At 38.7% G+C, this 25,185-nt stretch overlaps 3 protein-coding genes across 8 annotated transcripts in view; 1 reads left to right on the top strand and 2 right to left on the bottom strand.

The window, feature by feature from the left end:
- Positions 1-1,219, bottom strand: part of LOC128225595 (FERM domain-containing protein 5-like) — a 72,518-nt gene extending 71,299 nt beyond the window's left edge. For all 5 annotated transcript variants that reach the window (XM_052935483.1, XM_052935484.1, XM_052935486.1 and 2 more), the window contains exon 1: positions 1,085-1,219. In XM_052935483.1, coding sequence (XP_052791443.1) covers positions 1,085-1,189 — 105 coding nt within the window. In that variant the 5' untranslated portion in view covers positions 1,190-1,219. The remainder of the gene's footprint in view (positions 1-1,084) is intronic.
- LOC128225598 (probable gluconokinase) lies at positions 1,208-8,930 on the top strand. 2 transcript variants are annotated; one of them, XM_052935491.1, is made up of 6 exons: positions 1,208-1,332; positions 1,529-1,582; positions 1,805-1,835; positions 3,652-3,738; positions 7,833-7,876; positions 8,131-8,930. In XM_052935491.1, the coding sequence occupies exons 2-6, from the start codon at positions 1,545-1,547 to the stop codon at positions 8,564-8,566; spliced, it is 636 nt and encodes a 211-aa protein (XP_052791451.1). In that variant the 5' UTR covers positions 1,208-1,332; positions 1,529-1,544; the 3' UTR covers positions 8,567-8,930. The 2 variants fall into 2 exon arrangements, with proteins under 2 accessions (XP_052791451.1, XP_052791450.1); XM_052935490.1 differs by having other exon boundaries at positions 1,272-1,306.
- LOC128225597 (dynein axonemal assembly factor 4-like) lies at positions 8,908-25,033 on the bottom strand. Its single transcript, XM_052935488.1, has 11 exons — positions 24,857-25,033; positions 24,063-24,213; positions 23,724-23,857; positions 23,355-23,465; positions 21,357-21,453; positions 20,171-20,304; positions 18,929-19,029; positions 18,225-18,305; positions 17,351-17,423; positions 16,412-16,517; positions 8,908-13,491 (listed from the first exon to the last, which is right to left on the bottom strand). Exons 1-11 carry the CDS (start codon positions 24,977-24,979, stop codon positions 13,385-13,387), a joined length of 1,218 nt encoding a protein of 405 aa, XP_052791448.1. The 5' UTR covers positions 24,980-25,033; the 3' UTR covers positions 8,908-13,384.
- Positions 25,034-25,185: the final 152 nt, after the last annotated feature.

Below are 25,185 nucleotides of genomic sequence, written 5' to 3'. Positions count from 1 at the left end.
CTAATGTAGACAATTTGGCAATACAATACTTGTAAAACCCATGGAGTTACCATGGAAGTGGAACTTCTGCGAGGAGTGGACCGTATATTGATTAAATGAACAACGAAAAAAAGAATTAAGTCATATTCAAAAATTGTAATTTTGGTTTTATTTTGAAATTAACCATTTTCAGAATTACGATTTTTGTTCTTTTATTTTAGAAACCAAATAGGGTTTAGTTATGAGTTAATACCAAGCAAATTCCGAAATCTGTTTATTGTTCTAAGCATCGACATGAATAAAATAAACGCTATCACGGACCTATAAACCAGGTTAACTATAGGTCCATGACGCTATCTGGTTTAAAATTGAATAGTTAAACCAATTAAAAAAGTGTGGGAAAGTTAAAGCCCTGCCCTCATAACAATTTATCAACAAGCTGATTTTTTATGCAATGACTTCAACCGAAAAAGCACTTTCTGCATGGCCGCAACGGGAGCAAGACAAATCGGCCCCTTACCAAATCGGCCTACTACCAAATCGGCCCCTAAGACATTTCGGCCCTGCCATTTCGTCCCCTTAATTAAAATGACTCGAGACGTTTCGGCCCCTTAGTGATTTTCAACAGAGACATTTCGGCTCCTTAATTTTATTTTATATTCTAGTCACAAGCAGCGACATACAGGTTGCTTAATTTAAGCTTTAGCTTTGCATAGGATTCAAAGTCACTTATTACTTGAAGGCCATATGATACATTAAAGGACAGAATCCTTGGTAACTGTGGGGTAAATTTCACCAAATACTTTAGTTCTTATTAAATGATTAATAAATGTAAATTACTATCTATAATTGATTTATGGACTTTAAAACTAACAGGAGACTACCAATCACCACTTTCACGTTAGATTTGGAAGCATCCTTTTTTGTTAACTGATGAAAAAGATGAGAATAAGCAAACAATTTTATAAACAAGATGTAACGACAAATAGTTCAGTATGTATACGTTTTCAACACTTCCACGGCTGAGTGCACATGAAGAGTAAAGTTTCAGTTTTTTGACAGGTGATATGTCAAAACAAACCGGCTAAAAATGGTCAAATCTTACCGTAAATGGCACTTGGATTGGCTCAGAATCATCTAAAAACCTGACGGTAGTCTGAAACTCCTGCTGCAAATCTCCTTTACTTTTACTTTTCCGAAAAAGTGTCATTTTTAATCCTCGAAACTGTACCGGTCCCACTGACGCTTAGATCAAACAAACCCGACTAACCGCTCAAGGAAGTTTTGGTCACATGACTGGAATGTGCATAGTTCAAGGTCAAGGCAGGTGCTCGTTCGCTTAATTTGTACTGGGTATTTTACACTCTGAGTTATATAATTAGCAGTTTTCCTATTCATTGCATGAAATAGACATTACTTTTCTCATTTACTTTAAAAATTAATGATAATTTATTATGTTAATCACAGTATGTTCAGCGCTTCCGCATTGCCTCGTTTTAAAGGGAAAGTAAATGACACATGCCTAACATATGACCTACTTTCGTTTTAGTGACAAAGCGAAAGAGATGCTGATTGTTTTGATGGGTGTGTGCGGTTGTGGAAAGTACGTTTTTGTTTGGCATTAAAAGATTGACATGTTGCTCTGGCTTGTAAATTTTGTAACGGATCTTACATTTTATTATTTCCATCATATATGTATTTCGTAAAAAAATATTACATACATTTACTGTATATAATTTTAATTATAATTATAGTATACTGTATATATGTATATATATTATTATGTATGCACTATAATGACAGCTGTTACTCTGTTTACTCCCAGGACAACCGTTGGTGAGGCTGTTGCAGATTCTGTAAGTTTAGGACATGACAATATTACTCTAAAGATCTTACAATAGTTATTGTAGAATCAAATGACATGTTTAATACACCGGGGTTTCTATTTTTTTACCCTATAATTTTATATCATAATGACTTTAATATATATAAATGGGAAAGAAAATCGTGAGAAACCCCTATGGTTCAATAATATGAGGGCTATTAAAGAAGTTGGTGGACTTTTTACATGTTTATTTTTTACAAAATACTCATATGTTCTGTTCTGTTCTTCATGATTCTGTTCTTCATGATTTTACCCTATTTTTATGATTCTGTTCTTCATTATTCTGTTTTTTCATGATTCTGTTCTTCATGATTCTACCCTGTTCTTCATGATTCTATTCTGTTCTTCATGATTCTACCTTGTTCTCCATGATTCTCTTCTTCAAGATTCTATTTTGTTCTACATTGATTCTGTTCTTCATGATTCTGTTCTTCATGATTCTACCCTGTTCTTCATGATTCTACCCTGTTCTTCATGATTCTTTTCTGTTCTTTATGATTCTGTTCTTCATGATTCTACCCTGTTCTTCATGATTCTATTCTGTTCTTCATGATTCCTTCTTCATGATTCTTTTCTGTTCTTTATGATTCTGTTCTTCATGATTCTACCCTGTTCTTCATGATTCTATTCTGTTCTTCGTGATTCTGTTCTTCATGATTATATTCTGTTTTTCATGATTCTATTCTTCATGATTCTACCCTGTTCTTCATGATTCTATTCTGTTCTTCATGATTCCTTCTTCATGATTCTATTCTGTTTTTCATGATTCTGTTCTTCATGATTCTACCCTGTTCTTCATGATCCTATTCTGTTCTTCATGATTCCGTTCTTCATGATTCTATTCTGTTTTTCATGATTCTGTTCTTCATGATTCTACCCTGTTCTTCATGATTCTATTCTGTTTTTCATGATTCTGTTCTTCATGATTATATTCTGTTTTTCATGATTCTGTTCTTCATGATTCTACCTTGTTCTTCATGATTCTATTCTGTTCTTCATGATTCTTTTCTTCAAGATTCTATTCTGTTCTTCATAGATTCTGGTCTTCAAGATTTTGTTCTGTTCCTGTATGATTCTACCCTGTTCTTCATGATTCTATTATGTTCTTAATGATTCTGTTTTTCATGATTCTATACTGTTCTTCATGCATACATGCCATATTTCTGAGAGGCTTCCCAGGGGATTTTGGTCTGAATTCCAGGGGATTTTGATATTACACCAGGGGATTATTACGTGACGAAAATTTGCTCAATATCTGCATTTATAATAAAAGAATAAATACAGAAATGCACTCAAACTACAATAATTTTTTAACTTAGTCATCATGGTCCTTCATGGATTTTCACACTCATAATATTATTGATGCTTTCCACTGTCAACCTTAAGCAAGTTTTGAAAAAAAAATAATATGACATAAAAATATGGCATGTATGTACATGATTCTGTTCTTCAAGATTCTATTCTGTTCTTCATTGATCCTGTTCTTCAAGATTCTGTTCTGTTCTTCATGATTCTACCCTGTTCTTCATGATTCTATTCTGTTCTTCATGATTCTGTTCTTCATGTCTATTGTTCAATCAATCGGTGCAACTTTAGCTTTATGCTCATTCATGTATAATTAAAAGAACATATCAGTGTTTTCCTGTCCAAAAGTTATCTAAATGCATAATAAAATTTATTATAAAATCTACAAACTTCTTCAGCATACCTTGTACATGTGTGTATTCTGTAACTTTACTGATGTTAACATGTATATTTATGTTTCTACAGTACTTTTTCTTTATCAGACAGGCTGGGGTTATTGGGATGCTGATGATTTCCACCCAGAGTCTAATAAGAGTAAAATGAAGAACAGTCTTCCTCTCAACGACGAGGTAAAGCTACTATCAATATTGTTAAATTCACTGGAAGTTTCCTAAAACAGAACATTACCCAAGTGCAATAACCCAATAAACGCACATAGAACAAAGAGCAGGTATAGAGTTAAGAATAGAACTTGAACATGTTAAAAAATGTTATGCCCATTTTTGGGAATGTTTTTCCATAATTCTGACATATATTTGAAATTTAAGAGCCAAGAAATTGAGATTAATAATAATATGGATTGAAAGCAATAAAACTGACTACCAATGTTAATTGGCCAGATCCAGACTCGTTATGGCTTCAAATCATGATCACATTTGCTTGCTGTATTGTAGTTTAAAGCAGGTTACAGGTAACTTGGCCCGGTCCAGACTCGTTATGTCTTAAATTCATGATCACATCTGCTTGCTGTATTGTAGTTTAAAGCAGGTTACAGGTAACTTGGCCTGATGTAGACGCATTATGGCTTCAAATCATGATCACATTTCTTGCTGTATTGTAGTTTAAAGCAGGTTACAGGTAACTTGGCCCGGTCCAGACTCGTTATGTCTTAAAATCATGATCACATCTGCTTGCTGTATTGTAGTTTAAAGCAGGTTACAGGTAACTTGGCCTGGTCCAGACTCGTTATGTCTTAAAATCATGATCACATTTGCTTGCTGTATTGTAGTTTAAAGCAGGTTACAGGTAACTTGGCCTGATGTAGACGCATTATGGCTTCAAATCATGATCACATTTGCTTGCTGTATTGTAGTTTAAAGCAGGTTACAGGTAACTTGGCCCGGTCCAGACTCGTTATGTCTTAAAATCATGATCACATTTGCTTGCTGTATTGTAGTATAAAGCAGGTTACAGGTAACTTGGCCTGATGTAGACGCATTATGGCTTCAAATCATGATCACATTTGCTTGCTGTATTGTAGTTTAAAGCAGGTTACAGGTAACTTGGCCCGGTCCAGACTCGTTATGTCTTAAAATCATGATCACATTTGCTTGCTGTATTGTAGTATAAAGCAGGTTATAGGTAACTTGGCTTGATGTAGACTCGTTATGGCTTCAAATCATGATCATATTTGCTTGCTCTATTGTAGTATAAAGCAGGTTACAGGTAACTTGGCCCGGTCCAGACTTGTTATGTCTTAAAATCATGATCACATCTGCTTGCTGTATTGTAGTATAAAGCAGGTTACAGGTAACTTGGCCTGGTCCAGACTCGTTATGTCTTAAAATCATGATCACATTTGCTTGCTGTATTGTAGTTTAAAGCAGGTTACAGGTAACTTGGCCTGATGTAGACGCATTATGGCTTCAAATCATGATCACATTTGCTTGCTGTATTGTAGTTTAAAGCAGGTTACAGGTAACTTGGCCCGGTCCAGACTCGTTATGTCTTAAAATCATGATCACATCTGCTTGCTGTATTGTAGTTTAAAGCAGGGTACAGGTAACTTGGCCCGGTCCAGACTCGTTATGTCTTAAAATCATGATCACATCTGCTTGCTGTATTGTAGTTTAAAGCAGGGTACAGGTAACTTGGCCCTGTCCAGACTCGTTATGTCTTAAAATCATGATCACATCTGCTTGCTGTATTGTAGTTTAAAGCAGGTTACAGGTAACTTGGCCCGGTCCAGACTCGTTATGTCTTAAAATCATGATCACATTTGCTTGCTGTATTGTAGTATAAAGCAGGTTACAGGTAACTTGGCCTGATGTAGACGCATTATGGCTTCAAATCATGATCACATTTGCTTGCTGTATTGTAGTTTAAAGCAGGTTACAGGTAACTTGGCCCGGTCCAGACTCGTTATGTCTTAAAATCATGATCACATTTGCTTGCTGTATTGTAGTATAAAGCAGGTTATAGGTAACTTGGCTTGATGTAGACTCGTTATGGCTTCAAATCATGATCATATTTGCTTGCTCTATTGTAGTATAAAGCAGGTTACAGGTAACTTGGCCCGGTCCAGACTCGTTATGTCTTAAAATCATGATCACATCTGCTTGCTGTATTGTAGTATAAAGCAGGTTACAGGTAACTTGGCCTGATGTAGACGCATTATGGCTTCAAATCATGATCACATTTGCTTGCTGTATTGTAGTTTAAAGCAGGTTACAGGTAACTTGGCCCGGTCCAGACTCGTTATGTCTTAAAATCATGATCACATCTGCTTGCTGTATTGTAGTATAAAGCAGGTTACAGGTAACTTGGCCTGATGTAGACGCATTATGGCTTCAAATCATGATCACATTTGCTTGCTGTATTGTAGTTTAAAGCAGGTTACAGGTAACTTGGCCCGGTCCAGACTCGTTATGTCTTAAAATCATGATCACATCTGCTTGCTGTATTGTAGTATAAAGCAGGTTACAGGTAACTTGGCCCGGTCCAGACTCGTTATGTCTTAAAATCATGATCATATTTGCTTGCTCTATTGTAGTATAAAGCAGGTTACAGGTAACTTGGCCCGGTCCAGACTCGTTATGTCTTAAAATCATGATCACATCTGCTTGCTGTATTGTAGTATAAAGCAGGTTACAGGTAACTTGGCCTGATGTAGACTCGTTATGTCTTAAAATCATGATCACATTTGCTTGCTGTATTGTAGTTTAAAGCAGGTTACAGGTAACTTGGCCTGATGTAGACGCATTATGGCTTCAAATCATGATCACATTTGCTTGCTGTATTGTAGTTTAAAGCAGGTTACAGGTAACTTGGCCCGGTCCAGACTCGTTATGTCTTAAAATCATGATCACATCTGCTTGCTGTATTGTAGTATAAAGCAGGTTACAGGTAACTTGGCCTGGTCCAGACTCGTTATGTCTTAAAATCATGATCACATTTGCTTGCTGTATTGTAGTTTAAAGCAGGTTACAGGTAACTTGGCCTGATGTAGACGCATTATGGCTTCAAATCATGATCACATTTGCTTGCTGTATTGTAGTTTAAAGCAGGTAACAGGTAACTTGGCCCGGTCCAGACTCGTTATGTCTTAAAATCATGATCACATCTGCTTGCTGTATTGTAGTTTAAAGCAGGTTACAGGTAACTTGGCCCTGTCCAGACTCGTTATGTCTTAAAATCATGATCATATCTGCTTGCTGTATTGTAGTTTAAAGCAGGGTACAGGTAACTTGGCCTGATGTAGACTCGTTATGGCTTCAATTCATGATCACATCTGCTTGCTGTATTGTAGTTTTAAAGCAGGTTACAGGAAACTTGGCTTGATGTAGACTCGTTATGGCTTCAATTCATGATCACATCTGCTTGCTGTATTGTAGTTTAAAGCAGGTTACAGGTAACTTGGCCTGATGTAGACTCATTATGGCTTCAATTCATGATCATATCTGCTTGCTGTATTGTAGTATAAAGCAGGATACAGGTAACTTGGCTTGATGTAGACTCGTTATGGCTTCAATTCATGATCACATCTGCTTGCTGTATTGTAGTATAAAGCAGGTTACAGGTAACTTGGCTTGATTTAGACTCATTATGGCTTCAATTCATGATCACATCTGCTTGCTGTATTGTAGGATAAAGCAGGTTACAGGTAACTTGGCCTGATGAAGACTCGTTATGGCTTCAATTCATGATCACATCTGCTTGCTGTATTCTAGTTTAAAGCAGGTTACAGGTAACTTGGCCTGATGTAGACTCGTTATGGCTTCAATTCATGATCACATCTGCTTGCTGTATTGTAGTTTAAAGCAGGTTACAGGTAACTTGGCTTGATGTAGACTCGTTATGGCTTCAATTCATGATCACATCTGCTTGCTGTATTGTAGTTTAAAGCAGGTTACAGGTAACTTGGCCTGATGTAGACTCATTATGGCTTCAATTCATGATCACATCTGCTTGCTGTATTGTAGTATAAAGCAGGTTACAGGTAACTTGGCCCGGTCCAGACTCGTTATGTCTTAAATTCATGATCATATCTGCTTGCTGTATTGTAGTATAAAGCAGGTTACAGGTAACTTGGCCTGATGTAGACGCATTATGGCTTCAATTCATGATCACATCTGCTTGCTGTAGTATTATGCAGGTAACAGGTAAATACTCATATTTCTTCAACTGCTTGCTCATAATTTAACAAAATTTAACTAATTTCCAGGACAGGGTACCATGGCTGCTTGCAATACACAGACATCTTAAAAGGTGAATGATATGCCACTGCTGAATACACCACTGTAACATGATCATCTCAATAGCCAGAAAATGTTAAATCCACCATTAGATTTGATTACAACAAAATATTAGTTTCATTTCTGGTTCATCATACAGCAACTTCATTTTTTCACGGATAATACATACATAAAAACTACATCAGAAACTCACATGATGATGTCACTAGATAATCATCTAATTATATTAATGAACAACTAAATTAATGTATAATGCTATGATTTAAGTTTGCAGGAAGCAGGTTCTTCTGGAATTGTTTCATGTTCTTCTCTGAAGGCATGCTACAGGAACATCTTGAGAACTGGTCACACTGGAAGCCTTTTGGGAGACCATAATTCTGGTGCAGATTTAAAAGGGGAGAGATGTAGTGCGCCAAACACCACCAATCAAGGCAACAATGAATCTTTGAATGGGCACAGTAAGGACAAAGAAGACGGTGTAGTTAGCCTTGACCTAGTCTTTGTCCACCTCAACGGTAGTGAAGGTGTTCTGCAGGGGCGTCTGGAAGCAAGGCGTGGCCATTTTATGCCCCCAGCCCTGCTGCAATCCCAGCTGGAGACCCTGGAGCCACTTTTGCAGTGGGAGGCTGGCTTAACCGTGGACGTGGACCAGCCCCACCAGGACACTGTGAGGGAGATTTTGCAAAAACTGGGGCAAACATGACTGGAAAATATAGTGATGTCATATATCAATAAATACCAGGACTTGAGGCAATTGTTTTGGGTTAGGGTTAGGACCATGTTTTAAACATGCCATCAGCAATACATAAGCAGACAAGTGTTCAACTTCAGTGATTTGTTTTAATTTAACAGATATTTTACAACATTTTTATTGAAGTTAAGCAATTTTATATTTTTATACTTTATTCAAACAAATCAGTCTCTCTATTTAACCTGTAATTCCTTCGATACAGAAAAATAAATTGTACAAAACATGTTGTATGTATGTGCAAAGCTTTTGTACAAAGCTGACATATTAATATTGGTTATGCAAATGAATCTGCCAATAAAGCTTGTTTTCAAAATAAGTACTAGTAATTGAATCTCCATATTGGCTCCTGGTCCAAAGAGTATGTCTTGACTCCTGATTCTAAGAGTATGTCTTGACTCCTGGTCCAAAGAGTCTGTCTTGACTCCTGATTCTAAGAGTATGTCCTGACTCCTGATTCAAAGAGTCTGTCTTGACTCCTGGTCCAAAGAGACTGTCTTGACTCCTGGTCAAAAGAGTCTGTCTGATTCCTGGTTCTAAGAGTCTGTCTTTACTCCTGATTCTAAGAGTACGTCTGACTCCTGGTTCTAAGAGTCTGTCTTGACTCCTGATTCTAAGAGTCAGCCTGAATCTGGTTCTAAGAGTATATCTTGACTCCTGATTCTAAGGGTCTGTCTGACTCCTGATTCTAAGAGTATGTCTTGACTCCTGGTCCAAAGAGTATGTCTGACTCCTGGTTCAAAGAGTATGTCTGACTCCTGATTCTAAGAGTATGTCTTGACTCCTGGTCCAAAGAGTCTGTCTTGACTCCTGGTCCAAAGAGTCTGTCTTGACTCCTGATTCTAAAAGTATGTCTTGACTCCTGGTCCAAAGAGTCTGTCTGACTTTTGTTCCAAAGAGTCTGTCTTGACTCCTGTTCCAAAGAGTCTGTCTTGACTCCTGATTCTAATAGTATGTCTTGACTCCTGGTCCAAAGAGTCTGTCTGACTTTTGTTCCAAAGAGTCTGTCTTGACTCCTGTTCCAAAGAGTCTGTCTTGACTCCTGATTCTAAGAATCTGTCTGACACCTGATTCTAAGAGTATGTCTTGACTCCTGGTCCAAAGAGTATGTTTGACTCCTGGTTCTAAGAGTCTGTCTTGACTCCTGGTCCAAAGAGTCTGTTTGACTCCTGGTTCTAAGAGTATGTCTTGACTCCTGGTCCAAAGAGTCTGTCTTGACTCCTGGTCCAAAGAGTCTGTCTTGACTCCTGATTCTAAGAGTATGTCTTGACTTCTGGTCCAAAGAGTCTGTCTGAGTTTTGTTCCAAAGAGTCTGTCTTGACTCCTGTTCCAAAGAGTCCGTCTTGACTCCTGATTATAAGAATCTGTCTGACTCCTGATTCTAAGAGTATGTCTTGACTCCTGGTCCAAAGAGTATGTTTGACTCCTGGTTCTAATAGTCTGTCTTGACTCCTGATTCTAAGAGTATGTCGTGACTCCTGGTCCAAAGAGTCTGATTGACTACTGATTCTAAGAGTCTGTTTGACTCCTGGTCCAAAGAGTCTGTCTGACACCTGTTCCAAAGAGTATGTCTGACTCCTGGTTCTAAGAGTCTGTCTTTACTCCTGATTCTAAGAGTATGTCTGACTCCTGATTCTAAGAGTATGTCTTGACTCCTGGTCCAAAGAGTCTGTCTTGACTCCTGGTTCTAAGAGTCTGCCTTGACTCCTGATTCTATGAGTATGTCGTGACTCCTGGTCCAAAGAGTCTGTCTTGACTCCTGATTCTAAGAATCTGTCTGACTCCTGATTCTAAGAGTATGTCTTGACTCCTGGTCCAAAGAGTATGTTTGACTCCTGGTTCTAAGAGTCTGTCTTGACTCCTGATTCTAAGAGTATGTCGTGACTCCTGGTCCAAAGAGTCTGATTGACTACTGATTCTAACAGTCTGTTTGACTCCTGGTCCAAAGAGTCTGTCTGACACCTGTTCCAAAGAGTATGTCTGACTCCTGGTTCTAAGAGTCTGTCTTTACTCCTGATTCTAAGAGTATGTCTGACTCCTGATTCTAAGAGTATGTCTTGAGTCCTGGTCCAAAGAGTCTGTCTTGACTCCTGATTCTTAGAGTATGTCCTGATTCAAAGAGTATGTCTTCCCTCCTGGTCCAAAGAGTCTGTCTTGACTCCTGGTCCAAAGAGTATGTCTTGACTCCTGGTCCAAAGAGTCTGTCTTGACTCCTGGTCCAAAGAGTCTGTCTTGACTCCTGGTACAAGGAGTCTGTCTGACTCCTGGTTCTAAGAGTCTGTCTTTATTCCTGATTCTAAGAGTATGTCTGACTCCTGGTTCTAAGAGTCTGTCTTGACTCCTGATTCTTAGAGTATGTCCTGATTCAAAGAGTATGTCTTCACTCCTGGTCCAAAGAGTCTGTCTTGACTCCTGGTCCAAAGAGACTGTCTTGACGTCTGGTACAAGAAGTCTGTCTGACTCCTGGTTCTAAGAGTATGTCTGACTCCTGGTTCTAAGAGTCTGTCTTGACTCCTGATTCTAAGAGTCTGTCTGACTCCTGGTTCTAAAAGTCGGTCTTGACTCCTGATTCTAAGAGTCTGTCTGACTCCTGATTCTAAGAGTATGTCCTGACTCCTGGTCCAAAGAGTATGTCTGACTCCTGGTTTTAAGAGTCTGTCTTGACTCCTGATTCTATGAGTATGTCTTGAATCCTGGTCCAAAGAGTCTGTCTGACTTTTGTTCCAAATAGTATGTCTTGACTCCTGTTCCAAAGGGTCTGTCTGACTCCTGGTTCTAAAAGTCGGTCTTGACTCCTGATTCTAAGAGTCTGTCTGACTCCTGAATCTAAGAGTATGCCTTGACTCCTTGTCCAAAGAGTATGTCTGACTCCTGGTTCTAAGAGTCTGTCTTGACTCCTGATTCTAAGAGTCTGTCTTGACTCCTGGTCCAAAGAGTCTGTTTGACTCCTGGTTCTAAGAGTCTGTCTTGACTCCTGATTCTATGGGTCTGTCTGACTCCTGATTCTAAGAGTCTGTTTGACTCCTGGTTCTAAGAGTCTGTCTTGACTCCTGATTCTATGGGTCTGTCTGACTCCTGATTCTAAGAGTTCGTCTGACCCCTGGTCCAAAGAGTCTGTCTGACTCCTGGTTCTAAGAGTCTGTCTGACTCCTGATTCTAAGGGTCTGTCTGACTCCTGATTCTAAGAGTTCGTCTGACTCCTGATTCTAAGAGTCTGTTTGACTCCTGGTTCTAAGAGTCTGTCTTTACTCCTGATTCTAATGGTCTGTCTGACTCCTGATTCTAAGAGTCTGTCTTGACTCCTGGTCCAAAGAGTATGTCTGACTCCTGGTTCTAAGAGTCTGTCTTGACTCCTGATTCTAAGAGTATGTCTTGACTCCTGGTCCAAAGTCTGTTTGACTCCTGGTTCTAAGAGTCTGTCTTGACTCCTGATTCTAAGAGTATGTCTTGACTCCTGGTCCAAAGTTTGTCTGACTCCTGGTCCAAAGAGTCTGTCTGACTCCTGGTTCTAAGAGTCTGTCTTTACTCCTGATTCTAAGAGTTTGTCTGACTCCTGGTTCTAAGAGTCTGTCTTTACTCCTGATTCTAAGAATCTGTCTGACTCTTGGTTCTAAGAGTCTGTCTTGTATTCTGATTCTAAGAGTCTGCCTGAATCTGGTTCTAAGAGTATGTCTTGACTCCTGATTCTAAGAGCATGTCTTGACTCATGGTCCAAGGGTCCTGGTTCTAAGAGTATGTATGTACTCCTGGTCCAAAGAGTTTCTATTGAGTTCTGATCAAAAGAGTATGTCTTGTCCTGGTCCGAAGAGTATGTCATTAACAGAAATATGTTTTGGTCAAATTACTTAAATGTACTCATTTCATAACCAGGATATAAGCATACCTTATATATCAAAATTAGAATGTTACTCAGTTACAATTACTGCATGAAATATCAATATTGTTAGATTTTCAGATGATCATTTTTAATGCATTTTGCTAACTGCAAAGCATGACGAAATATGAGATCATTTTATAAAAAAATATGTTGAAAATAACATAATATTATAATAGAGGACATTCAGAGCTTTGGTTCTTTGAGGTTACAGTATTTTAATTAATTTTATTTTTTTGATATTTTTACATGACCTTACATTATGGGAAAAAGTTTTTTTTTTTTGCAAAATAGATGCTTTTGAGGTCAAATTTTACTGTTTCTTTGCCAACCCAATAGTCTAATACAGCTGGTAACCATAACCATTCCTACTCCCACAATACAACAAGAGTTGAGATGATAAAACAGCATGAAAATGTCATATTTCATTAAAAAGTACAAAACAGTATGAGAAGATAATATTACGTTAAAAACTTAATATCTAGGACATTTTGTATTCATTATAATGGAGCAGGCTTATCTACATAAATATAATGATATAGAGTATAGTGACGTTTGAAATAGTACTCTTGAAAAATTGAAGTGTACAGGGCATCAGACCAATGATAAACTTCATTATGAAAGAAAGCTTGAGATACAAAGGATAGTAAAATGTAAGACATCTTATTTCAAGTTAAACTTGATCAAGTTGAATAATAAACCTATTCCTACATTTACAATATTACAGGACTTTTTTAAAATGATGAATGCTAGGATTTGAACACATACAAATATGAATGACTTTCAGTCATGTTGTTTATTTAACATGCATACTTGGAAGACAAAAAAAGACATGCATTCCTTGCATTTAAACACAGCCATCACAAGTATGATATTGTAAGATTCAATCTAGGTGTCTCTCAGCTGACCGTCTCCGTTTGTATGATGTGTCTGATGTTCTCCGCATCTGCCTTCAGCTGCTCATTGTTGGGGTCAATCTTGACGGCAGCCTCATAGTCCAGCAGACCTGCAATGGAGATAGGTGACAGTGGACGTTAACAGGTGTACACATGATAAATACCTGCAGACCTGCGGGGAGATAGATGACAGTAGCCGTTAACAGGCTAAACATGATGAATACCTGCAGACCTGCGGGGAGATAGGTGACAGTGGCCGTTAACAAGCTTAGACATGACAAATACCTGCATACCTGCGGGGGGAGATATGTGACAGTGGCTGTTAACAGGCTTACACATGATAAATACCTGCAGACCTGCGGGGGTGAGATAGGTGACAGTGGCCGTTAACAAGCTTACACATGACAAATACCTGCAGACCTGCGGGGGGAGATATGTGACAGTGGCCATTAACAGGCTTACACATGATAAATACCTGCAGACCTGCCGGGAGATAGGTGACAGTGGCCGTTAACAGGCTTAACATGATAAATACCTACAGACCTGCGGGGGGGAGATATGTGACAGTGGCCGTTAACAAGCTTACACATGACAAATACCTGCAGACCTGCAGGGGTGAGATAGGTGACAGTGGCCATTAACAAGCTTACACATGATAAATACTTGCAGACCTGCGGGGGTGAGATAGGTGACAGTGGACGTTAACAGGCTTTCACATGATAAATACCTGCAGACCTGCGGGGGGAGATATGTGACAGTGGCCGTTAACAGGCTTACACATGATAAATACCTGCAGACCTGCGGGGGGAGATATGTGACAGTAGCCCTTAACAAGCTTACACATGATAAATACCTGCAGACCTGCGGGGGGAGATAGGTGACAGTAGCCCTTGACAGGCTTACACATGATAATACCTGCAGACCTACGGGGGGGGGATATGTGACAGTGGCCGTTAACAGGCTTACACATGATAAATACCTGCAGACCTGCGGGGGAGATAGGTGACAGTGGCCATTAACAGGCTTACACATGACAAATACCTGCAGACCTGCGGGGGGGAGATAGGTGACAGTGGCGGTTAACAAGCTTTCACATGACAAATACCTGCAGACCTGCGGGGGGGAGATAGGTGACAGTGGCCGTTAACAGGCTTACACATGACAAATACCTGCAGACCTGCGGAGGGGAGATAGGTGACAGTGGCCATTAACAGGCTTACACATGACAAATACCTGCAGACCTGCAGGGGGAGATAGGTGACAGTGGCCGTTAACAGGCTTACACATGACAAATACCTGCAGACCTGCGGGGGGCGATAGGTGACAGTAGCCGTTAACAAGCTTACACATGATAAATACCTGCAGACCTGCGGGGGGAGATAGGTGACAGTGGCCGTTAACAGGCTTACACATGATAAATACCTGCAGACCTGCAGGGGGAGATAGGTGACAGTGGCCATTAACAGGCTTACACATGACAAATACCTGCAGACCTGCGGGGGGCGATAGGTGACAGTAGCCGTTAACAAGCTTACACATGACAAATACCTGCAGACCTGCGGGGGGAGATAGGTGACAGTGGCGGTTAACAAGCTTACACATGACAAATACCTGCAGACCTGCGGGGGGTGATAGGTGACAGTAGCCGTTAACAAGCTTACACATGATAAATACCTGCAGACCTGCGGGGGGAGATAGGTGACAGTGGCCGTTAACAGGCTTACACATGACAAATACCTGCAGACCTGCGGGGGGAGATAGGTGACAGTGGCCGTTAACAAGCTTACACATGACAAATACCTGCAGACCTGCGGGGGGAGATAGGTGACAGTGGCCGTTAACAAGCTTACACATGACAAATACCTGCAGACCTGCGGGGGGGAGATAGGTGACAGTGGCGGTTAACAAGCTTACACATGACAAATACCTGCAGACCTGCGGGGGGAGATAGGTGACAGTGGCCGTTAACAGGCTTACACATGACAAATACCTGCAGACCTGCAGGGGGAGATAGGTGACAGTGGCCGTTAACAAGCTTACACATGACAAATACCTGCACACCTGCGGGGAGAGATAGGTGACAGTGGCTGTTAACAGGCTTACACATGACAAATACCTGCAGACCTGCGGGGAGAGATAGGCTACCTGCAGACCTGCTAAGGGTGAGATAGGTGACAGTGGCCATTAACAAGCTTACCCATGACAAATACCTGCAGACCTGCGGGGGTGAGATAGGTGACAGTGGCCGTTAACAGGCTAACACATGATAAATACCTGCAGACCTGCGAGGGGTGAGATAGGTGACAGTGGCCAATAACAGGCTTACCAAATGATTGGATAGAAGTTATTTTTGTATAGATATTGACCAATCCGTAAATATTTTGGATAACTCTGACCAAACTTAAAACTTAACTGGATAAATACAAATGGCTGCAGCTAAATACAAGGTCAACAAGAGAAATGATGTTGTGCAAAAGCTTGTTCATTTTCCTCTGTTCGTCATGGGGCATAACTCTCCAATGGGTTCAGCCAGAGGGATTGGCCAATCTTACAAATAGGCATATTGTAAATGGTAACCAAGTTCAATATTAAAATCATCAGTGATTTTTGAGCTTTGGCCAAAGCTTAAACTTAGTGTAACTCTGCAGCTGGCAGCAACTTTGGAAATTTAACAAGCCAAAACAAAAGTTAGTGTATACTTTCAGCAGGAAATATTAAAGGAACAACAAAGCAAGCATTTTAAAGAACTTGATTAAAACTAACTTAGTTTAGGCATTACACTGTTCTAACCTTAGTTAGATCTGGGCCAGTATTCAATATTGATCTAATCGGAGTGAGTGAGGCTTATCCTTAGACATGCCTAAGTGATCCCATTTAGCCTATCTGTCAGCTAAATATACAGGCCAATCAAAACACTTTGTTTTTAATCTTAAATTTAAGTTCAATCTGAGTGGCTCATTGAGAAAGGCCCCAGAACACAAGAACTTTCAATCCCCTAGGTAGCAATAGTCATGTTAAAGGAAGACCTACCTTCCACATACATCTCCAGTTCACAGAAAGATGTGCCCCGCCGTACATGGCACTTCAGACGGCTGTCTGCATTCTGCTGCACTGCAGGCACCAACAACTCCAGTGCCTGTTGTAGACATGGACATGAATAAATATTAAAACCTTATGCTAGATTATAATTTTCAAATAGATATTATGCATTTCATATTTTTTTTATGTTACAACATTATTTTTTGTTGATCTTTTAGTTATTGACCATTAAAAAAAAGGCTGTATGAAGTTTCTTTGAAATCAAATCCCTCTATTCCCATTTTCAGAAGTTGAAAGTAGCGATTATTTTTCCCACTATGTCCTTACTTGAACATTAGAGAAAAGCTCAATCATTACATACATGTCTAAAATTACTGAAGTAAATGTTGAATCCATTCTTGGTGAAAATTGTGCCCTTGATAGTGAGAGAAACACCAACTATCTTTACTATCGCTTTAGAAATTCATCCAAGACTGGACGCATTTATGATTATCTAAAGTCCCCTGCTCCTATTGCTGTGTACCTAAACTTTCTTGTCTCTCTTCCTCACTATTTTGTGTACCAGGCTTGATAACCTTCTCACACTGTTCATACCTTAATTCTTTCAATTATAATGATCAATCTCTACAGTCAAAATCTCATGCCTCACATTTGTACATTCATCATTGAATATCGTTAACATATCAAGTAATATTTCATACCTATATAAGCTTCTAAAGTTTGCGTTCTTTGGCTTATAAGTGTCAGTAAAATTATTCAAAGAGAAACATTATAAGCTCTTCATCCATTTTAATCCATTTCAATATATCATGTATAAAACTGTATAACATAAACGCTGCAATCTGATGTTGAAAAAAAAAATATTAAGAAAAGATAAGAGGAACACAATCATTTCTGCCAGTAACTGATATTTGTTACCAATGTACTAACCTTTGAAGAATCTTCTATACTTTTGAAGAAATTCCTCATCTTCAGATGGCAAGCTGCCCTGTTTGAGTAACATCTGACAAAGAGTTAAGGTTCAAAAAGTGTAATATGCATGCATTAAATCCATTCATTATTCTTCAGAGAGTAGAATACGCATACTTCTGATTATGATACAGTTAGTTGTCATTAACTTTACCTTTAAAGCTTAGATATCCTCACATATGAAGGCAATTTGATTGTGATTTTCTGATAAAATGGATATTTTTGAGATATTTGCATAATGAAAAAGTTGTACATTTCAAACAAGATCTTGACAGGCTGTCATTATAATGCAATGAATCAACAGTTTGCCATTGTAATGCAATGCATCGATAGTTTGTCATTGTAATGCGATGAGGCGACGGGGCTCAGCAAAGCTCACTAGCGTTGTCATTGTAATGCGATGAAGGTACAGTTTTCAAACAAGCCTTTGACTATATATCACATTTTCAATTCGCTTCATACTGCTTTTTTGATGCCTCATACATTTGGCAAACAATGTCACAAATGGAGACCAAAAACAAAAAAAGATCAATGCTGAACTAATCTTTTTATGCTGACATCACTCAGAGTACTACAAACGGAAAAAAAGTGGTTTCACATATTTTTTAACATTTGTAGAACCCCAGAACCAACCACGCAGAAGTTGAAATACCGCTCTTCTAATACAATGAAGTAATCCTCAGTATATTTCCACATGCAAGTTATTGTCTATTAAAAGAACATGGGAACATGATTTTCTGGCTTTAATAACTCTCAAAATTCAAATGCCACCTGAGCTAAAATACACCCGCCATGGGCATCTGTCAATGCAATGAGGTGACAATGAAAAGGATACGAGTACAGGATTGGACTCAGTCTGATGGCATGGGTGTAGACATTCACTGCTGCCTCAAAATTGCCAGCCTTGAAGAACTCACTGTTAAATAAAACATCATAATATTTTGATATTACATAGTTACACAATTACAATTAAATTACTTTCAGATAAAAAAAACACTATGTAAAATCTTCTTATTGGATGAACGCAGCAAGCGGCTTAAATTACAATTCAGCAGCGACATGCAATGTTGTTTCTTTCGAATTAAGAAATGCCAATGATTGTAAAATGAGCATGGATTGAACTATGTTACTTACCTATGCCATGAAATCAATATTTAGCCTGTATGTTAAAACTTGTTCCCTCAATCTTGCTTGTCTTTTTCTAAATTAATATTTAGTTTGTTGAGTGCTACTCACTTGCCCTTGTGACGTAGAGGCTATTTGCGCTGCATATTTAATTGTGTTGAGTGCTACACACTTGACCTTGTTGTGTAGCTAGACTTACCCTCTTATGTTTTAAAAACTTCAGTGCTATTCACTTGCACCAGTTATGTAGCCAGATTTACCTTCTATGTGTAGAAATGTTGAGTGCTACTCACTATCAGTTTTCAGTGGGGTAGTATTTACCCTTTATTTGTTATTGTGTTAAGTGCTACTAACATATCCTTATACCAAGCCAGACTTTATCCTTTACCAGTACATGTGTTGAGTTCTACTCACTTTCCCTTGTCCCGGAGCCAGACTGGGTTACGTTCCTCCTCTGTCAGGTTCTCGTCCTCAAGCTCCACAATCCTGCGTGCCTCTGCCTGCTTTTTCAACCACTGAAAAAAACAACAATATAATGTGTCCCATTTTAAAAATCAAACAAACAAGAGCTGTTAATGTTTTTGCTGAAAGCCCTCATAGTGGCAGACAGATCAATGGAATATGCCTACATTCAGAAAGCCCTCATAGTGGCAGACAGATCAATGGAATATGCCTACATTCAGAAAGCCCTCATAGTGCCAGACAGATCAATGGAATATGCCTACATTCAGAAAGCCCTCATAGTGCCAGACAGATCAATGGAATATACCTACATTCAGGAAGCCCTCATAGTGCCAGACAGATCAATGGAATATGCCTACATTCAGGAAGCCCTCATAGTGCCAGACAGATCAATGGAATATGCCTACATTCAGGAAGCCCTCATAGTGCCAGACAGATCAATGGAATATACCTACATTCAGGAAGTCCTCATAGTGCCAGACAGATCAATGGAATATGCCTACATTCAGGAAGCCCTCATAGTGCCAGACAGATCAATGGAATATGCCTATATTCAGGAAGCCCTCATAGTGCCAGACAGATCAATGGAATATACCTACATTCAGGAAGCCCTCATAGTCCCAGACAGATCAATGGAATATGCCTACATTCAGGAAGCCCTCATAGTGCCAGACAGATCAATGGAATATGCCTACATTCAGGAAGCCCTCATAGTGCCAGACAGATTAATGGAATATGCCTACATTCAGGAAGCCCTCATAGTGCCAGACAGATCAATGGAATATGCCTACATTCAGGAAGCCCTCATAGTGCCAGACAGATCAATGGAATATGCCTACATTCAGGAAGAACTAACATAAACTAAAAGTTTATAAGCAGGATTCAATGATAGTTGACTTCAAGAGTGTGAGCAATGAACCAACAGATATGATACTGTGACTTGCAAAAAATCATCCGGAGATAAGAACCTGCACCTTGCACCTGCCTTTATATGCCAAACATCAGGGCCATATTATGGATGGAAGGATGAACACAAATATGCCAAATGCCTACCTGCTGGGTCATAAAAAGCAAATTGATGTATGTTTATGTTACATTGTATTTGAAAGGAAACATATTCACTTAATGGATTCTACTGCACGGTAAACTCTGCTTGGACAATTGTTCAGCTACACTTATCCTTATTGTTAATACCTCATCTTCTAGGGGCCGGCAAGACTCCCTCTCAGGTGTTGGAAATGCGCGCTCTGTGAATGAGACCTCGATCTTCCCCACCTGTCGACGCGGGGCGCCCTCTGCATTCTCCTCAAATATGCTTGCCTTCTTGCCTGGAATGTGACGATAATTCAATCATGACTTTATCTTGATAATTAGTTTTGATATTTAATTATGTTTCAAATATTCACAATTGTATCCCCTTGTGTACTTTTCATTGCCTGATATAGAATAACATTCATTTTGCCTTGCACAAAAATGGCTTTTAACCTGCAAAGAAATAATAATTTAATTGTTGAAAAGAATAAAATATTGCATGTATTGAACAATTTAATGTCAATGTCTTTCTACCTGAGCCATCATTACTGCGGGCCTAACACATCATAACTCTGTGCCTAATCCATTATAACCTCATGCCTAACCAAACATGACCTCATCCCTGACCATTCATTACCTCATGTCTGACCAACCCTTACCTCATGCCTAACCAAACATAACCTCATCCCTGACCATTCATTACCTCATGTCTAAACAACCATTACCTCATGCCTTACCAACCATTAACTCATCCCTGACCATTCATAGCCTCATGTCTGACCAACCATTACCTCATGCCTAACCAAACATGACCTCATCCCTGACCATTCATTACCACATGTCTGACCAATCATTATCTCATACCTAACCAACCATGACCTCATCCCTGACCATTCATTGCCTCATGTCTGACCAACCATTACCTCATGCCTGACCCATTATTACCCATTGCTAGACAAATCATTACCTCATGACTGACACTACATCCCATACCTGAACAAACATTCCCTCATCCCTAACCATTCATTACCTCATGTCAGACCAACCATCATAACCTCATGCCTGACCAACCATTACCTCATACCTGACTCATCATTACCCATTGCCTGACCATTCATTACCACATGTCTGACCAACCATTACCTCATGCATAACCAACCATTACCTCATACCTGACCCATCATTACCCACTGCCTGACACATCATTACCTCATGACCGACACTACATCCAATGCCTGAACAAACATTACCTCATCCCTAACCATGCCTGACCAACCATTATCTTATACCTGACTCATTATTACCCATTGCCTGACCATTCTTTGCCTCCTGACTGACCCACCATTACCTCGTGTTTGTCTGCGCTGCTGCCTCTCAACCACCTTTCTTCTCTCCCTTTCCAAAGCCTCTTCCTTTCGCCGCTCCTCAAGTAATCTCTGCTTCTCCTGCAAGGAAAACTAGAGCTATGACAGGAGTGATGACTACACCATACACTGCCTTGATACTGGATACTATTTATTGATTGTTGCAGGCAAAGATGATTTTTGAAAGGAAAGTAGTTGTAATTTGCCACAAGGGCATTGCAGTAAAAAAAAATAAGTGTGGACATGACACAAACTGTTAATGTACTATTTAAGTTCAAATATAAATCAAGAGCTGTCACAGAGACAGCACGCTCGACTATTCCGCCTCTTTTCAATGTAAGGATTGAAAAGTTTTGGTGAAACATGCATGGATCACTGTTAGATTAGATTTCAATGCAATACATGGTGTGCTGAGATATTAACATAAATGTGGTTCCATGCAAATGAGAAATTCTAAGTCTATTAATAAAGGGCCATTATTTGCAAAATACAGTTATCTAACTTGGTTATTCAATTAAGTTGGTTGGTTGAATACCATTGTATAAAGTCTCAATGCAATACATCAAATAGTTGCTGAGATATTATCTTGTGTGCTAACATGCAAGACCTTAACCAGAATTTCTAAGTCGCATAATAAAGGGGCAAAAATTATATATTATAAAAGATAGAGTTATCTTACTTGATTAAATAAGAAGGTTAAATAGATGGGAGCCTGTGTGTAAAGTTTTAATGCAAACCATGATGTACTCGCTGAGGTATTGACTTAAAAGTGGTTACATGCAAAACCTTAACCAGAATTTCTATGTCGAATGATAAAGGGCAATTATTTGCATTAAATGCAAACTAGAGTTATCTAACTTGGTTAATTTAGTAGGTTGGATGGTTGAGTACTAATGTATCAAGTATCAATGCAATACCTTAAGTAGTTGCTGAGATATTAACCTATGTGTGCTTACACGCAAAACCTTAACCAGAATTTCTAAGTCGAATAATAAACGCCTATTATTTGCATTATATTCAAATAATTATTATCTTACTTCATTAATTTAGTATGTAAGATAGTTGGGAATACTTATCCAAAGTTTCAATGCAATAACTGATGTATTTACTGAGATAATGACTTAAAGGTGCTTACATGCAAAACCTTAACCAAGGTGTGACACCAACTCTGACGCCAGGGTGAGTAGTATAGCTCTCCTTATTCTTCGAATAGTCGAGCTAAAAATGGTGGGAGCATTTCATTCTGAAAACCCATGCTAACAATAAAGTAAAAAACAAAAGTAAAAGGCATTAAACTCTTTAACTACCGTAAACAACTTGGCTGTAAGTGACAAACAGAGGTATCTCTAAAGCTATTGGAGAAGTTCAATCCATAATCTGCTATACTGCCCAGATAAACATTGGGCACTTCTACACAACATGGTGGGTATGTGTACAAAGTATCAAAGTAATATCTCTTCAACTGACAGAGAACATTACACCACAAAGTCTAATAAGCCAAATATGACAAAAATTATATTCAAGGGCATGTAACTCTAAGACGAGTAGGCGATTGGTCACCATCAAATTGTCAGGAAACAGAACACATCTTGGTGATAATATTTATCATGTATCAGAGTGATATCTCTAAAACTGTGTGGCTAATGCGCCCAATAGAGCAAAAACAGTAAACATCATGCTCATAGGCAAGTAGGCTGTTAGGGCACTGCTACACATCAGGGTGGTCATCTGTACCAACTATCAGAGAGATATTTTGCAAACGTGGGGAGCAGTTTGCTCCAAAATGTCCAATAAAGCAAGGAATGTAAAACTCATGTTCAAGGGCACATTACTCTTAGATAAGCTAGCAGTTCATCTCATCATGGTGTGTATGAAACATCAGAGTGATATCTGTAAAACTGTCAGAGAGGTTTGGTCCAAAATGTCATATATACCATAGCTAAAAGGAGCCATGTGAGAGCCCTAAGAATGCCTCTACCTACCAATTCTGCTGCCTGCCTTTGTTCCTCTTTCCAATTCTCCAGCTCCTCTGTGGCCTTCCGTCGCTCTGACTCTTTTGCCTCCTCTACTCGAGCTCTCTCAGCTTCCTCTGCCTGGTACAACAACACAGATTTCACTTTCACTTACAAAATACACAAGGTAATGGTTATAATAAAACAATTTTAAGTTTAATCGTCAATAAACACAAACAAATGTGGGTTGTTTATAATCACACATTTTACTGTTAACCTTAGTTATAAATTACAGTTTGGATTTGGTTTAGTTCAGAATGTAATTATAGATACATTACCAATACATTAAATTACAACATTTACATAAAATCAATCTACATGCAAGCAACCGAATCTAACCTTCATGATTTCTTTCAGAGCATACTGTTCATTTTCTCGTTTCACTTCATCCTTCATCTTTTTCTCAACCTTTGCTCTCTCTTCAGCCTTAGCAAAAGATTCTTCTCTCTTCATCTTCATGGCTTCTTTATCACCTACAGGTAAATTGCAACAAAAATAAATATACCTAAATATGGGCACACTCCACAACAAACTTGAAACATTGACTTCAGTGGGGGAAAAATTAACACATATCATGTTTAGAGCAAGATTACGAGATTGTATTTTAAATTTTATTACTGCCTTATATTTGTCATATTGATACTAAAGTAACATAGTGTGTATTGAGGATTGTTTTACCTATAATGTCCGACTGCAGTTGAGGCCATTTGTCGGCATCTTGTTTCAGCAGTTTAAAGATGACAGCACCATTTCCTACCTGGGCCACACTGTCTGTGTCCCGCACAGGTGCATACAGGAAACATTCAAACAGGTAGGGAGGGTAGCTGATCTGCAGAAACAAATTGCTGATTTATAGGTTTATGTGCAGGTGCAATGCTTTTATTGAGATTTCATAAGCGACCAAAATTTGAGGACATAAATGTAATTTGTACAAAAGACTCAACTGTCATCACATAATTCAGATTGAAAGATTCAGTTTTGGTATGTGACTTTCAGGCATTTGATCAAACAGCTCTAGCCATTTTGGACTTAAAAGACTGGTATGAAGAAGCTCAACTTAGAAAAAAATAGTATGGCCTAACCTTTAAGAATATGACATCAAGTTTTCAAGTTCAAACTTGAACATTTTGTTTTAAATTCAATACATTTTTAATCTGATAATGTCTTACTATAATTTTGAGAATATGCATTCTGCATTCTTGACAATTGATCTACAAATCATTTTAAAATTTGACAGCTTAGCCTATGTTGTGAAAACACTGGTCAAATGATGAGTGTGATACCTGATATTCAGTTTTTGTTGTTATTGATGACACTGTTTAAAAAATCAAGTTCTTTGAAAGATTTATTCATGAACGGAGTTTTTGCGAAATAAACTATTCTGAGCAACTGAAACGTTTTCCTATCTACCAACATTTCATCGATAAAAATGTAAACTGAAAATTAACGAACAAATGTGGCGTCCGAAATACCTTCAAGTATTCCTCTGAAGAAAATATGTCGACCTTGCTTGCTTTAACCCCCTTCAAAGGAACAGTTATAAAAAGAACTTTGTCAGTTTGCTCCCATGAATAATCTTTCACAATAAGAGGCATCTTGTCTGTTCTAAAATAGTGTTTACATATGTTGTTTTTCAACGAGTAAATTCACGTTTGTTTATCCTTGATACGGTGTCGTTATATTTTGTAGCATGGTTTTTGCAATCAGGTTCGAGACAAAACGTCCAATTACTTATTCAGAATATCATTCGCAGTGACCTCCCTTTACAAGTGTATATTTATTCACACACAATTACGTAAAC

This window comes from Mya arenaria, chromosome 3 (assembly GCF_026914265.1).
Source record: "Mya arenaria isolate MELC-2E11 chromosome 3, ASM2691426v1".
Lineage (NCBI taxonomy): Eukaryota > Metazoa > Mollusca > Bivalvia > Myida > Myidae > Mya > Mya arenaria.
The sequence above is the reverse complement of the archived record's forward strand: the minus strand, read 5'-3'. Positions and strand labels throughout refer to the sequence as shown.